Here is a 12,897-nt window from a genome sequence, read left to right as displayed (position 1 = left end):
CATATCTTATTCATGATTCAAGGACTTTCTTTTCCCTTTAGAGATGTGTTATGTAATTTGGGAGTCTTAGATAGACCCACTGAAGGGGTACTCCAATTGCCTCACCCTGTGTCCCTGTTCAGCATGGAAGAAGTCAGGGCAGTCTGCCTCCCCATTCCCTATTGGTTATTTGGGTAACCTTTTCAGAGGATGGTGTGATAAGAAAAGGAGGTAGGAATTGGCTAGGCAGTTAGGGTAAAAAGACCTTTAAGAAAAGTAGCCAGTTTCTTGGCTAAAACTCGCTATGTCCTTGGGCGCCTTAGCAGCATACTCTGTTCCAAAGGCCAAAAATGTCTAAAGTATTTGGGAGCTTTTCTCTAATCCTTAAAAGATTTTAGGGTTACCTCTTCAGAGAGGGGAATGTTAGAGTAGCAAAAACCCCCATAAAAAAAAGAAAATAGGGGGGCTGAAGAGATGGCTCAGCACTTAAGAACATCGAATGTTCTTGCAGAAGACCCAGATTCAAATCCCAGCACCCACATGGCAGCTAACAACTGTCCATAGATCCAGTTCCAGGGGATCCGATGGCCTCGTCTGTCCTCCATGGGCACTGCACAACACAGGTGCACTTACCTACATGCAGGCAACACACGCATACATGCAAGCAATACACGCATACACATAAAAATAGTAAATATTAAAAAAAAGGAAAAGAAGAAGAAAGAGTACATAAAGTTATCAGAAAAAAGTACTTAGGTAAATGAGAGCTCTTATCTAATCCTTAAAAGATTTTAGGGTTACCTCTTCAGAGGAGGGAATCTTAGAGTAGCAAAAAGCCCCAATTAAAAAAAAAATGAAGTAACAGTACATGAAGTTATCAGAAAAAAGTGATGGGGAGATATGGGAGGAGTTGGAGGGGAAGGAGTTGGCATGGATTTGATCAAAACACCTTATATGCATGTATGAAATTCTCAATAAGTTATTTTTTAAAAAGAGTAAAATGTATACAATTTGAGTAGAGAGAGAAAGGGGGTGGGGATTAACAGAGTCTTAAGGACCTGCTGGACTAAAAAGATCAGGAAGGAAAAGAGAAATGGTGGTGCTCAAAGAAATAATAGGCATTCCAGCATGGTGGCTACAACCCCAGAAAGTCGGGAGGCTGAGTTAAGAAGATCAAGAATTTGAGTATCAGGCTAGCCTGGGCGACATAGCCAGCCGCCTCAATATAAAGAATGGTTAAAAATGTCTCAACTGTGGTAAAAGCCATAACCTACAGATTCAAGAAGCTGAGAGAAAAGCCCAAACAGGATAAACCCAAAGAAATTCACCGATCTGAGTGAAAATGAAAATACATCATCTCAATATTTGTGGCACAGATGAGGCAGAGCTGAGAAGGAGTCTGTAGCACTTAACACATACTAGACTTTCCCAACGGTAATTTAGGTTCCACCTTAAGAACCCAGAACAAAGGGCAAAAACAAAGCCAAAGCAAGTAGAAAAGGAAATAATAAAGATGAGAACAGAAATGAAGTGGCCCAAAGAGCCAAGAGCCCTCACTGGAGGGCACCAAGAGGGAATGGCACAGGACTCAACTGTGACTGACACAGAGAGGACCATAAACCAAATAGCGACACTTCGGCTTCTTCCAAAGAAAGAACGCACATGGAAGGAAACAACAGGAAAAGTTGTGCTGAACCCTGGTGCAAAACCTCTCTGAGCTATGTGGTCCAAATGTGACTATAATCATCCTCTCACATTCTGGGCTGAGGTAAGAAGTAAAAAGTCAAGATCTTCGAAAGGTGGAAATGTCTTATTCAAATGTTTGAAACAATTAACAATAACATTTTCAATCCCTATTCCAAGAAAGCATAAAAGATCAAGCAGTATTCATTAAATTGAGGCCCAAAAGGCAAGCCACAAACATGAGCTAAATTTGCTGAATTTTATACAATTTGAATATTGTTTGAAATAACTTCCCAAATCCACCGTCCCCAATGTCACCAAACTCACTGACAATACTGGATATAAGTTTTCTAAAAAAGGCTTTCTTACCTCATAGAAGAAGGGGTGTCCAGCCATATCAAATATGTTAACTTTGATTTCTCTGTCTCTGACTTGGACCCTGAAATATTCAAATGGAAATAATCCCAAAGAAAGTTGTGTTTCTTCATTGCCCTTAATAACATTTATATCATTTATGGATTTCAAAAGAGGTAAGTATAAAATTTTACAAAAGCTTTCTTCTTGCCTCTTCTTAACTCCAGATAATGGTTACAAGGGCCAACAACTTGGCAGACAATCTTGCCTCCTTGCTGTGGAACACTGAGCCCCTTGAAGTAAGTACCCATCCTTCACCCTCACCTCAGATAAAGCCACAACCCTAAACCAACACATAGAGTTACTACAGTGGCATTAAGAAAAATCTATTTGATATTTTTCCATGGGGAAAGGAGCAAGTGAAACAAAAGCTTGCATTTTACTAGGAGACATCTTAATTATTTCTGGCTGTGTTTGGTTACAATGTCACAGAATAACAAAGACATATTTTATAAATAATGTCTAAGTTTTTCATGATCTTCATTGGAGAAAAAGCAATAGCCAACTTGTTTTCAGAAGCAGATTTGAAAATAAAGGACAAAAAAGAGAAACAATAACCATTCATAATATAATTCACTACTCTTTTGGGTTTTTTTTTTATTTTTTATTTTTTGGCCTTTTTCAGACAAGGTCTCCCTGTAGTGGGGCTGACCTGGAACTCACTATGTAGACGAGGCTGGCCTTGAACTCACAGAGATCCACCTGCCTCTGCCTCCCAAGGGCTGGGATTAAAGGCGTGTGCCACCATACCCAGCCTATAATTCACTACTCTTAACATATCTGCTTCTCATCTTTTTCAAAGAAAAATAGCCACTGGAAAATCATGAACACTAGAACTAATTCAAGACTTAAAGAAAAATACAAAGATGAACACTTAAGTTATCCCTGCCTGTGTCACTCAAAATAACGTTCATTAACATAGAGCATCACTACAGACTTCCATGCTCCGTGCAAGGTAACACTGATAACATTCTTTTTTTTTTTTTTTTCAATGTGTGAGTGTATTGCCTGCATGTATGTAGGCACACCCGTGTCATGCAATGCCAGTGGAGGTCAGAAGAAAGCATCAGATCCCCTGGAACTGGAGCTACAGACTGTTGTTAGCTGCCATGTGGGTGCTGGGAATCGAACCTGAGTGCTCTGCAAGAGCAGTCAGTGCTCTTAACCACTGAACCATCTCTCCAGCCCCAGCATATTCTTATAAAAATGGGTTTATAGTCTTATAATGATATGAAAATGTAAAATTTCTTTTTTTAAGCCAGGTGTGGTGGCGTACGCCTTTAATCCCAGCACTCGGGAGGCAGAGGCAGGTGGATCCCTGTGAGTTCAAGGCCAGCCTGGTCTCCATTAGCGAATCCAGTCTAGCTACCGCTACAAGGAGACCTTGTCTCAAAAAAAAAAATAAAAATAAAAATAAATCTCATTTTTTAACTGATTTTAATAGGAGGAAAAGAAACTGAAGTAAACTGAGAGGAATTATTGAGCTTTAAAACATAAATGATTCCTCAACACAAGTAGTATTATTATAATAACAGCTCCCTCTAAGGCTAAGAGAATATTAGCAGTCAATGAACACACTGGACTCACTATGCCTTTTAAGCATCATGTTTTAGGTTTAACCAGTACGTACAGGAATCTCACTTCCTTATTAATAGCATTGTCCAAGTTTACAGCATTCATTTTCTATTCTGAATCAACAATTCCTGTAGTCGTTTTATATTACTTGTACATTTAAATCAAACTAACCACTAACCATCTTATGATTTCTTGTTCCTGAGTTCTGCATATTCCATTAATTCTACACTGTCTACTTATTTTCATTCCATGTTCAGGCAATGATGTACTGTCTACCCCAAATCTACTCTTTGGAAGAGTTTTTCTCGCTAATTTCATCCTTTTGCCAACTCACTCTTGATTTATCTCCAAAGAATTCCCACTTACACCCAACTTCACTCTTCCCAGCTCATTTTGCTGGATTCCAATAAGCTACGAAGATGATAAACCAATAAGGAATAGTCTCTGCAGAAAAATTTTCCACATAGTATTTAGATATTTTAGAGAGAATATTTAAAAAAAGTCTAAAGACACCTGATGACAGGCCCTGCTCACACAGAAACCCGTGTCCTGAAAAGTTCCACCAGTAGGTTAGGCTTCTTGGCTCACCACTGTCGATCCTACACTAATGCCAGGCTTGGAGAGGCAGGCACTCAATACGCTGGTTGGAGGAAAGGATGATAAGCTTACACGAAGTGAAAAGATCTCTTGGTCCTACCCTTCACAAATCATCTTCAAAGCCTCTGTTGCGATGTAACCCACACAAATGCTCTGATGCAAACACAGATTCATTTTAGGACAAGTTCTGAATGACTGTAGTGCAATGCTTAAGGAAACAATATACTCACTTTGTGACTCCATAGTCAATTCCAATTGTTGCCAGGTATTTAGACACAAATCTTTTCTCACAGTACCGTTTTATAATACAGCTCTACAAAGAAAGAAAAAAATCATGCATTTGGTAAATACACTGGAAAGATGCAAAACATGCACATTTCTTCATTATGGTTTTTTCATTCATCTCTATGAAAAAGTGCTTTCAAATGTAAAAACTAGTTGAGCAAGGTGGCATATACCTGTAATCCCAGCACTAGAAAGACAGAAATAGGATGCTCCAGAGTTCAAGGCAGCCAGCCTGTCTCAAAATAAAAAACAAAACCTCAGGGGCTGGAGAGATGGCTCGGCGGTTAAAAACACTGATTGTTCTTGCAGAAGACCTGGGTTCGAATCCCAGTACCTACAACTGTCCATAACTCCAGTCCCAGGGGATCCGATAGCCTCTTCTGACCTCCGTGGGCACTGCATGGCACAGGTACACTTACCTACATGCAGGCAATACATGCATACACATTAAAAAAAAAAAACAAAACTCAAAGACAAGAACAAAAAATATAACACAATTGAAGTACAAAGTGAGTATTTTAAAGACTAAAAATAGAAATATCAGGGGCTGGAGAGATGGCTCAGCGGTTAAGAACACTGGTTGTTCTTCCAGAAGACCCGGGTTCAAATCCAAGCACCCACATGGCAACTAACAACTGTCCGTAATTCCAGTCTCTGAGGATCTGACAGCCTCTTCTGACCTCTGCAGACACTGCACAACACGGGTGCACTTACCTACATGCAGGCAATACACGCATACACATAAAATAAAAATAATAAATTTTTTAAAAAATCGAAATATCTTAATAGTAAATATGGGTAGATTTTCAGTTTTAGTTCCAATCACTGTGCTCTTTTCTTTGAAGATCATTTCCATTCCTATACTTTCAACACCACTGTGGACTTCCTTGACTTCTTGACTAGCCTTGACTTCCCTCTCAGGACCAGATCTGCATCTCTAAGCATCTACTAGATGGTTTTTACTCAGAGCTGCTGTCACCTAATTCAACATATCCCCAAAGGAGCCAATCTTAGACATGACTGCATCTCATCCTGCTGACATCTAGCCCTATTAATGATGTCATTTCCCCAAAGTTAAAGTTGCATTTGATTCTGGGCCTAAGTCTTCCTTTGAGTATGCCTTCTGTCTTTGTTTTCCTTCCAATGTCTACTGATAACACTTTGATTTAGACCCTGGTCATATGCTGTCAAAAAACTATGGAAAACTCCCCTCTGGTCTCTCTGCCTCCTTTCCCTCTGAGCATCCATCAATGCTACATATTTTCTTCATCACTAACTCAAAAATCTTCACTTGTTTATATCATCATTACCCTTAGTATCAATATCCAAAAGGTGAAAATAACCCAGATGAATAAATAAAATATATCCATACAATGGAATGTATTTCTGCAATACGAAGGGCATACTGATATATGCTGCCACACAGATGAACTTTATAGATGCCATAATAAAAGAAGCTTGTCGTAAAAAGATGATGTAGCATATGACTCTATTCATATGAACTAGTCAGAACAGGTAAATTCATAGACAGAAAGTAGGTTAGTGGTTAGGGGAAATAGGAAGAAACTCTTAATTGCTGGAGTTTTGTGGGTTCTTTTTTTTCATGAGATGATGAAAATGTTCTATAACTGATTATGGTTAACAGTTGTATATAACCTTGAATGGAAAAAAAACAAGTGAATTGTATTTATTTATTTATTTATTTAATTTCATTTAGGTCTTTTTGAGACAGGCCCCAGCTGGCCTGGAACTCATAATGTAGACCAGGCTGGCCTTGAAGTCACAGAGATCTGCCTGCCTCTGCTTCCCAAGTACTGGGATTAAAGGCATGCACCACGACATTTGGGTGAATCGTTTAAGTGAATATTATGTGAATTATAGCTCATTAAGTTTTTCTTAAAAAAATTTTTTCTTTTTAAATTGTGTGAGTGTGTGTGTGTGTTATATGCTCATGTGAGTACAGGTGCCTGCAAAATCCAGAAGAGAGTATCAGATCCCCTGAAGCTGGAGTTACAGGCAGTTGTGTGGGAACCAAATGTGCATTCTCAGTAAGAGCAGTACATGCTCTTAACCACTGAGCCAGCTCTCCGCCCTCATTAAGGTGTTTAAAAAAATTTTTTTATGGCTTTTAATCTTTGGAGAAGAAAAAGGGTATTTTAAAGGGCTTATTTCTTTTATTTTTCTCCAGTTTTATTATTATTATATGTGTGTGTGAGTATGGGTGTGCATGTGCCACAGTAGAGGTAGGAGAACAACTTCTGGAAATCAGTTCTCTTCTTCCACAGTGGGTTCTGGGAGTTGAATTCAGGCTTGCACAAGTGTTTTTTATTTTTTTTAAATCAATTTTTCCCACCTACTCATCCCTACCTCCCCAAGGGTTTATTCCTTTCTATGTGTGGAGTTTGAGATTTCTGTGCGATCTTTGTTTATATTTGACTTCTGGTATTGACAATCAATGTACTCCAAGCTCCATGCCACTTCTCAAAGTCTTCTAGGACCCAAAATTACCTAATGTTTTCATTTACCATTGACCTCAAGTCTCTTTTAACATATGATGTTAATTTTGATAACATATTAAAAAAATAATTGTAACTAAAACTGGTGGTTACAGCTTTAACCTATTAAGCATGCTTTTCAAGACTGCCCAACTATGACTAGGCGTAGTAGCACAAGCCTTTAATTTTAGCACTTGGGAGGTAGAGGCAGGCAGATCTCTGTGAGATCGAAGCCAACCTGGTCTACATAAAGAGTTCCAGGTTATCCAACCCTGTCTCAAACAAACAAACAAACAAACAACTGCCCAACTTTTGCACACAAAGAAAACCTTTGAGACAAGGTCTCTCATTGGGACCTGGGGCTATTTGATTAGACTAGGCTGCACGGCCAGTCAGGCCCTAAGGATCTGCCTGTCTCTGCCTATCCAGTACAAACCTGTGCCACCACACCCAGCTTTTTGCGTGGGTAATCAAATTTAGGTCTTCATGCTTGCATAGCAAGCACTTTACCAAATGAGCTATCTTCCCATTCTTTTTAACACATAGTTGGTACAGAATTGACATTCAATAAATGTTGATTTTCAGCAAATGCTCCATTAATACGTACACAAGATACGTAAGTAGTATCTAGAGCATGCTAAATAGTAAGGCGCTAATAAATAATTTCCTAGTTTGTAGGGCCTGAACACTCCCCAAGCAGCTCTTCTGCATTTGCAAGAGTGAAGACTCAGCTACTAATTCCCTCTCTGTCATTGATGTGATGACCCTGGGGATTCTTAACCAACAGCTTCCACTTACCAAAGGGAAAAACTTAAGAAGAGGCAGTCTTAGCATACATTTGGAAAAGGCCTTACTTAGGTCACCTCACCCTTCCCCTCCCCATGCTGGAAGTTTAATAGTTGATCCCCAGCAGAAGGAATAGTGAGAAAGGTGGTAAAAACAGCAGGGCTTCTTTGAGAAAAAGGATGTGTGACAATACGGGAAATTTAAAACAAAAACAACGCAGGATCCTCAGCACTCATTGCGCATCCCTGTGAAACACACCGGGTGGTTATGCTCTTAAGAGGGGAGCTAGACTCCAGGCAACTCAGCGATATTCACTAATCCCAAGACCTCACAAGCACCCCATTAAATTGCAGTGGCTCCCAAGCAATGCTGGAGTAACGGCTCTCTGCACCTGTCTGGTCTCCCCAGAACACAGCTATCTAAGTAGACCATCCGACCATGAGACGTCAGCATCCTTAGTTCAGAATACATGCAAGAGGCAGAAGCCCCACCGACACTTCTTGGGGAACGTGACGTCAGTGGAGAAGGGGGCAATGCAAAGGTCAAAAAGGTCAGGATAGTTTTCCCCGCAGGGTAGCAAGCTCTCGGAGAGCCGGCCACCTAGGCCTGGAGGTCGGGCCGGACTGTTGAGTGGCTTCTCTCCCAGCCAATGGGCACGTCGCCCTGCGGCGCTCTGGCCCCACCCCTCGCAGTTCGCGGTACTCACTTTCCCCACTTCGGCGTTGCCCATGGAGATGACTTTGATGCGGAGGGACTTGCCGGGCTCCTTCCGCTTCGGCATGTTAGCCTCCATTGCCCTCGCCCTCTCGGGGCCGAGGGTTCCGGTGTCCCTATGCACCCAGCCGGCCTGTCCCTCAGGCTTCGTCACCCAATAGCCGAGTCGCTGCGCTCATCACCGCCCGGGCTCCGCGGCTCGCCATCCCTGCCGCTGCCTGGCCGCGAGCGCCGGCAGTTGGGAGCAGCGAGCGAGGGAGGGCGGCGGAGTCTCGCGATGTTAGCGTGCCGTGACGTCATCGCGGGCGCAGGCGATGCCGTTGTGGTGACTCGGCCCTCCCCGTCGAGGTCTCTCGGCTGGAAGGTGGCTCCTGGCGGTTTTGCGCTTCCGCGCTTCCGGAAGAGCGCAGCTGGGTGTGCCGGCTTGCTGGGGCGCCAGGGCGAGCTGCTCTCACTGTTCGGGCAGCTCCTGTTCTTGGGAGTTTCTGAAATTTAGTTCAAGGCCCAGCCACGCCAAAATTCTAAGTAAATCACGACCTTTTTTCTGGAATCTCACGTCCCCCGACCCCTGCAACACAGTGGCTCCTCAGTATCCGCCAGGGATTAATTCCAGGATCACGGGGTTCACCTGTGGATACTCTAGAAACATTTAAAAATGGCATAATCTTTTCATGTAACGTGTGCACATTCTCAGGCCTACACTAAATCACCTCTATTATAATACCAAATCAACGTTGTATATGCTATTACAATGTGAATGCTATTGATACGTAAATAGTTGATTACTATATTGTTGTCCTCTAGGGAATAATCACAAAAGGTTCACAGGTTTAATACACAATCCCCTCTCCTGATTATTTTTGGTAGACTGTTGATGGAATCTGCAAACAGCCTGCAAGCCCAGAGAACTGCCTACCTGATATGTCCAGCTCCCTGAGAGGTAATTCAGGTGAGAACTGGGGAGTCAGACCCTGGTTCTGGAAGAAGACCTTAGGCAAACTCTTGAGTCTGGTTCTTCCCTTGTTAAAAATGGAGCTGCCCATTTGGAGTCGAGATGAGGTTTTAGTTTAGTTTGCTCCTCTCTTACCTAGGTCCAATGGTCTTGGGATTAGTTGACTCATCTTGAGGAGGAAAGCACAGACTGGATGTTTCTTATGTTCTTGTCCAGCTCTGTGAGGGTGTAGGGCTGTAGCTGTCATCTATCAGGTTCCTCCTCTGACTGTCGCTGACATCCAATCCTAACCTGACGTCCGATCTTATCCCAGCATCCTGTTCCCTCTTTCCCCTTAGCTGACAAGGTAAGATAGAATAAAGAATTCTGAGACAAATTCTTGTTATTCCAGGGGATGAGGAAAGCAGCTTTTTGGAACAGTAACTATTTTTTAGTCAATATTTTCAGATAGAGAAAGTAAGTAGAACTTGACAAATGATTATCTAGTGTCCTGGCTGTCAACTTCTCAGCAAATTACAAAGGTGAAGGTCGCTTTGCTTCTTTTCTTACACGGCTTTAAACGTTTTACATGCATTGCAGGACAATGAATAAAGGCTGAAATTGTCAGTAGTTTTAAGTCACGTTTCAAGCATGTTTATTTGAAAACATTAAATACTTTTAAGAAACAGGTTATCCTGGATTGTTGTCATAATCGATAAATAATGGGACAATGAAATACTTAGAATCCTTTTACAAAATGAAATGTAAGACCTAGAGTTTTGGTAATTTAAAACTCTATAGAATGACTCTTAAAATCCAAGATACTGAGCTCTTGTGAGTTAATAAATCACTAAATATCTACTTTTGATAATTTAGTGTTGGAAGAATAATTACAAAATGTCATATCTTCAATTCTTAAAAACTGATTTAGGATAGGTATTATGAGGGCAAGAGCAGTAAGCCAGGTATGGGAGATACCCTTAGCCCTATTTGGGACCCAGAAGCAGGAGGATCCCATAAGCTCAGAAGTTTGGGGCCAGCCTAGGCAATGTAGCAAGATCTTGTCTTTTTTTAAAAAAAAAAAAAAAAGTAAATACATTTAAGATTTAAATTCATTACTATTTTTTCGTATATTTTTGATGCTTTAATATGTATAACCACAAGTTCTGCATGTATTAGTTTGCAATTGAAAAGTCAAGAAAGCTGGCCCTCTTTTCAAGTATTTGAAAATAAAAAGAAGAAAGAGAAGCCTGGGCCAGCTGTGTAGTGTGGCTTGGAAGGTTTAGTGTGAGTGTGAGTTCTGGAGTCAGCACTGTCATGTTTTCTGATGGCATCACAGGGCATGTGGTAGTGGTAAAAATTGTAGGCGCTGATACAGGTGAAGTACAGTCACAACTCAGGAGACTAATCTCCAAGAACCCTGTGGATATCTATGAATGCTCAAAGTTTTTTATGTAAAATGACACAGTGGCATAACCTTGACACATCTCCAATATATTTTAAATTACCTTTGTATTACTTATAATAACTAATACAATGTAAATGATATACAAGTAGTTGTACCATATTGTTTAGGAAATATTGACAAGAAGAGTTTATACATGTTTAATACAAATACAGTGTTTTTTCCCCAAGTATTTATAATTTGTGAATGGCTAAATCCATGGATGTGGAATCCACAGATACAGAGGGCCAATTGTACCTGGTAATCTCTCATTGAACATTAGCTGTTTGCTTTCACTTACTTGGGGCTTTTTTGTTTGTTTTTATGTATTAATAAAGAATCTTTTTTTATTTTTTTTTGGCCTTTTTTGAGACAGGGTCTCCCTGTAGCCCCAGCTGTCCTGGAACCCACTATGTAGACCAGGCTGGCCCTGAACTCACAGAGATCCACCTGCCTCTACCTCCTGAGTGCTGGGATTAAAGGCGTGCACTACCACACCTGGCTTAATAAAGAATCTTTAAAAAAAATTTTTTTTTTAATTTTATGTGTATGAGTGTATTGCCTGATGTACGTAAGTGCACCCATATTGTGCAGTATCCTGAGAGGTCAGAAGAGGGTGTCAGATTCCCCTGGAACTGGAGTTACAGATGGTTACTAGCCACCATGTGAATGCTAGGAATTGAACCTGGGTCTTCTGGAAGAGTAGCCAGTGCTCTTAACTACTGAGCCATCTCTCCAACCCAATTTTTTTTTGAGACATAGCTCAGGCTATCCTCAAACTTATGCAGCTGAGGATGGCCTTGAACTTCTGATTCTCCTGCTTCCACCTCTGAGTGCTAAGATGGCCACCACACCTGGTTTTGTGTGGTGCCAGGAACTCTACCACCTGAGCTACATCCCCTACTCTTTAAATATGTATTTTTAAGAGTAAAATTTGAAATATTTTGGACATACTTAAAGGTATAAAGAAGAGTAATACTCATATGGCCACCACCCAGATTAAGAAATGAAACATCAGCAACTCTGTACACCCTTCCCAGTACATCCCTCCTCCTCTACAAATGGTTGCAGATATCATAATTAGTGCTTTGAGTGTCCAGGCATTTAAAAATGTTTGAATGCAGCCAGGCTTGGTGGCACATGCCTTTAGTCCCAGCAGTTGGGAGGCAGAGGCAGGTGAATCTCTGTGAGTTCAAGGCCAGCCTGGTCTATATAGTGAGTTCTAGGACAACTACGGGTACAGGGAGACTCTGTCTCAAAAAGACCAAAAAACAGAAACAACACCCCCCCAAAAAACCGCCCAAAAACAGCAACAACAAAAAATAAATAAAAATGTCTAAATGCATATTTCACATACCTTAACATTTAGTATTGCATTTCATCTTTAAAATTTTTTATTTTGAGGGACTAGAGAGATGACTCAGCAGTTAAGAGCACTTGCTGCTCTTGCAGAGACCTGAGTTCAGTTCCCAGCACCCACATGGCAACTAACAACTCTAAAACTCCAGTTCTAGAGTGGGCCAATGACCTCTTCTGGCCTCCACAGACATTGCATGCATATGGTGATTACACATACATGTAGACAAAACATTCATACACGTAAAATCTTTTAAATTTTTTCTTTATTTTAAAATAATTTAGTACTGAAAAGTTTAAAGAACAGTACAAAAAATAAATCATATATACCTTTCCAGAGCCATCAATTGTTAGATATCTTAATTCGTTTACTATTTAGGTTGTGCCAACTATATGTGCATATATGTACACATAGTTTTCTCAATCATTTGAAATTAATTTACAAACATTTTTATCCATAAATACTTCATTATACATTTCTAAGAACAAGGACTTTATCTTATATAGAAATAATACATTTATCAACATTAGGCAATTTAGGGCCAGCAAGATGGCTCAGCAGGTAAAGAAAGGCACCTGCTGCCAAGCCTGATGACCTAAGTTCAAGTCCCCAGGACCCACATGGGTGAAGGAGAGAA

At 40.7% G+C, this 12,897-nt stretch overlaps 1 protein-coding gene across 1 annotated transcript in view; it reads right to left on the bottom strand.

Moving 5' to 3' along the window:
* The window catches only part of Dnajc27 (DnaJ heat shock protein family (Hsp40) member C27), a gene marked incomplete in the record, with an annotated part of 37,961 nt that extends 29,176 nt beyond the window's left edge, over positions 1-8,785 (bottom strand). Inside the window, 3 exon segments of the mRNA XM_017802154.2 lie at positions 2,032-2,101; positions 4,479-4,561; positions 8,521-8,785. Coding sequence (XP_017657643.1) covers positions 2,032-2,101; positions 4,479-4,561; positions 8,521-8,607 — 240 coding nt within the window.
* Positions 8,786-12,897: the final 4,112 nt, after the last annotated feature.

Source organism: Nannospalax galili, unplaced genomic scaffold, assembly GCF_000622305.1.
Source record: "Nannospalax galili isolate Female #2095 unplaced genomic scaffold, S.galili_v1.0 scaffold1191, whole genome shotgun sequence".
Taxonomy (NCBI): Eukaryota; Metazoa; Chordata; class Mammalia; order Rodentia; family Spalacidae; genus Nannospalax; species Nannospalax galili.
The sequence above is the reverse complement of the archived record's forward strand: the minus strand, read 5'-3'. Positions and strand labels throughout refer to the sequence as shown.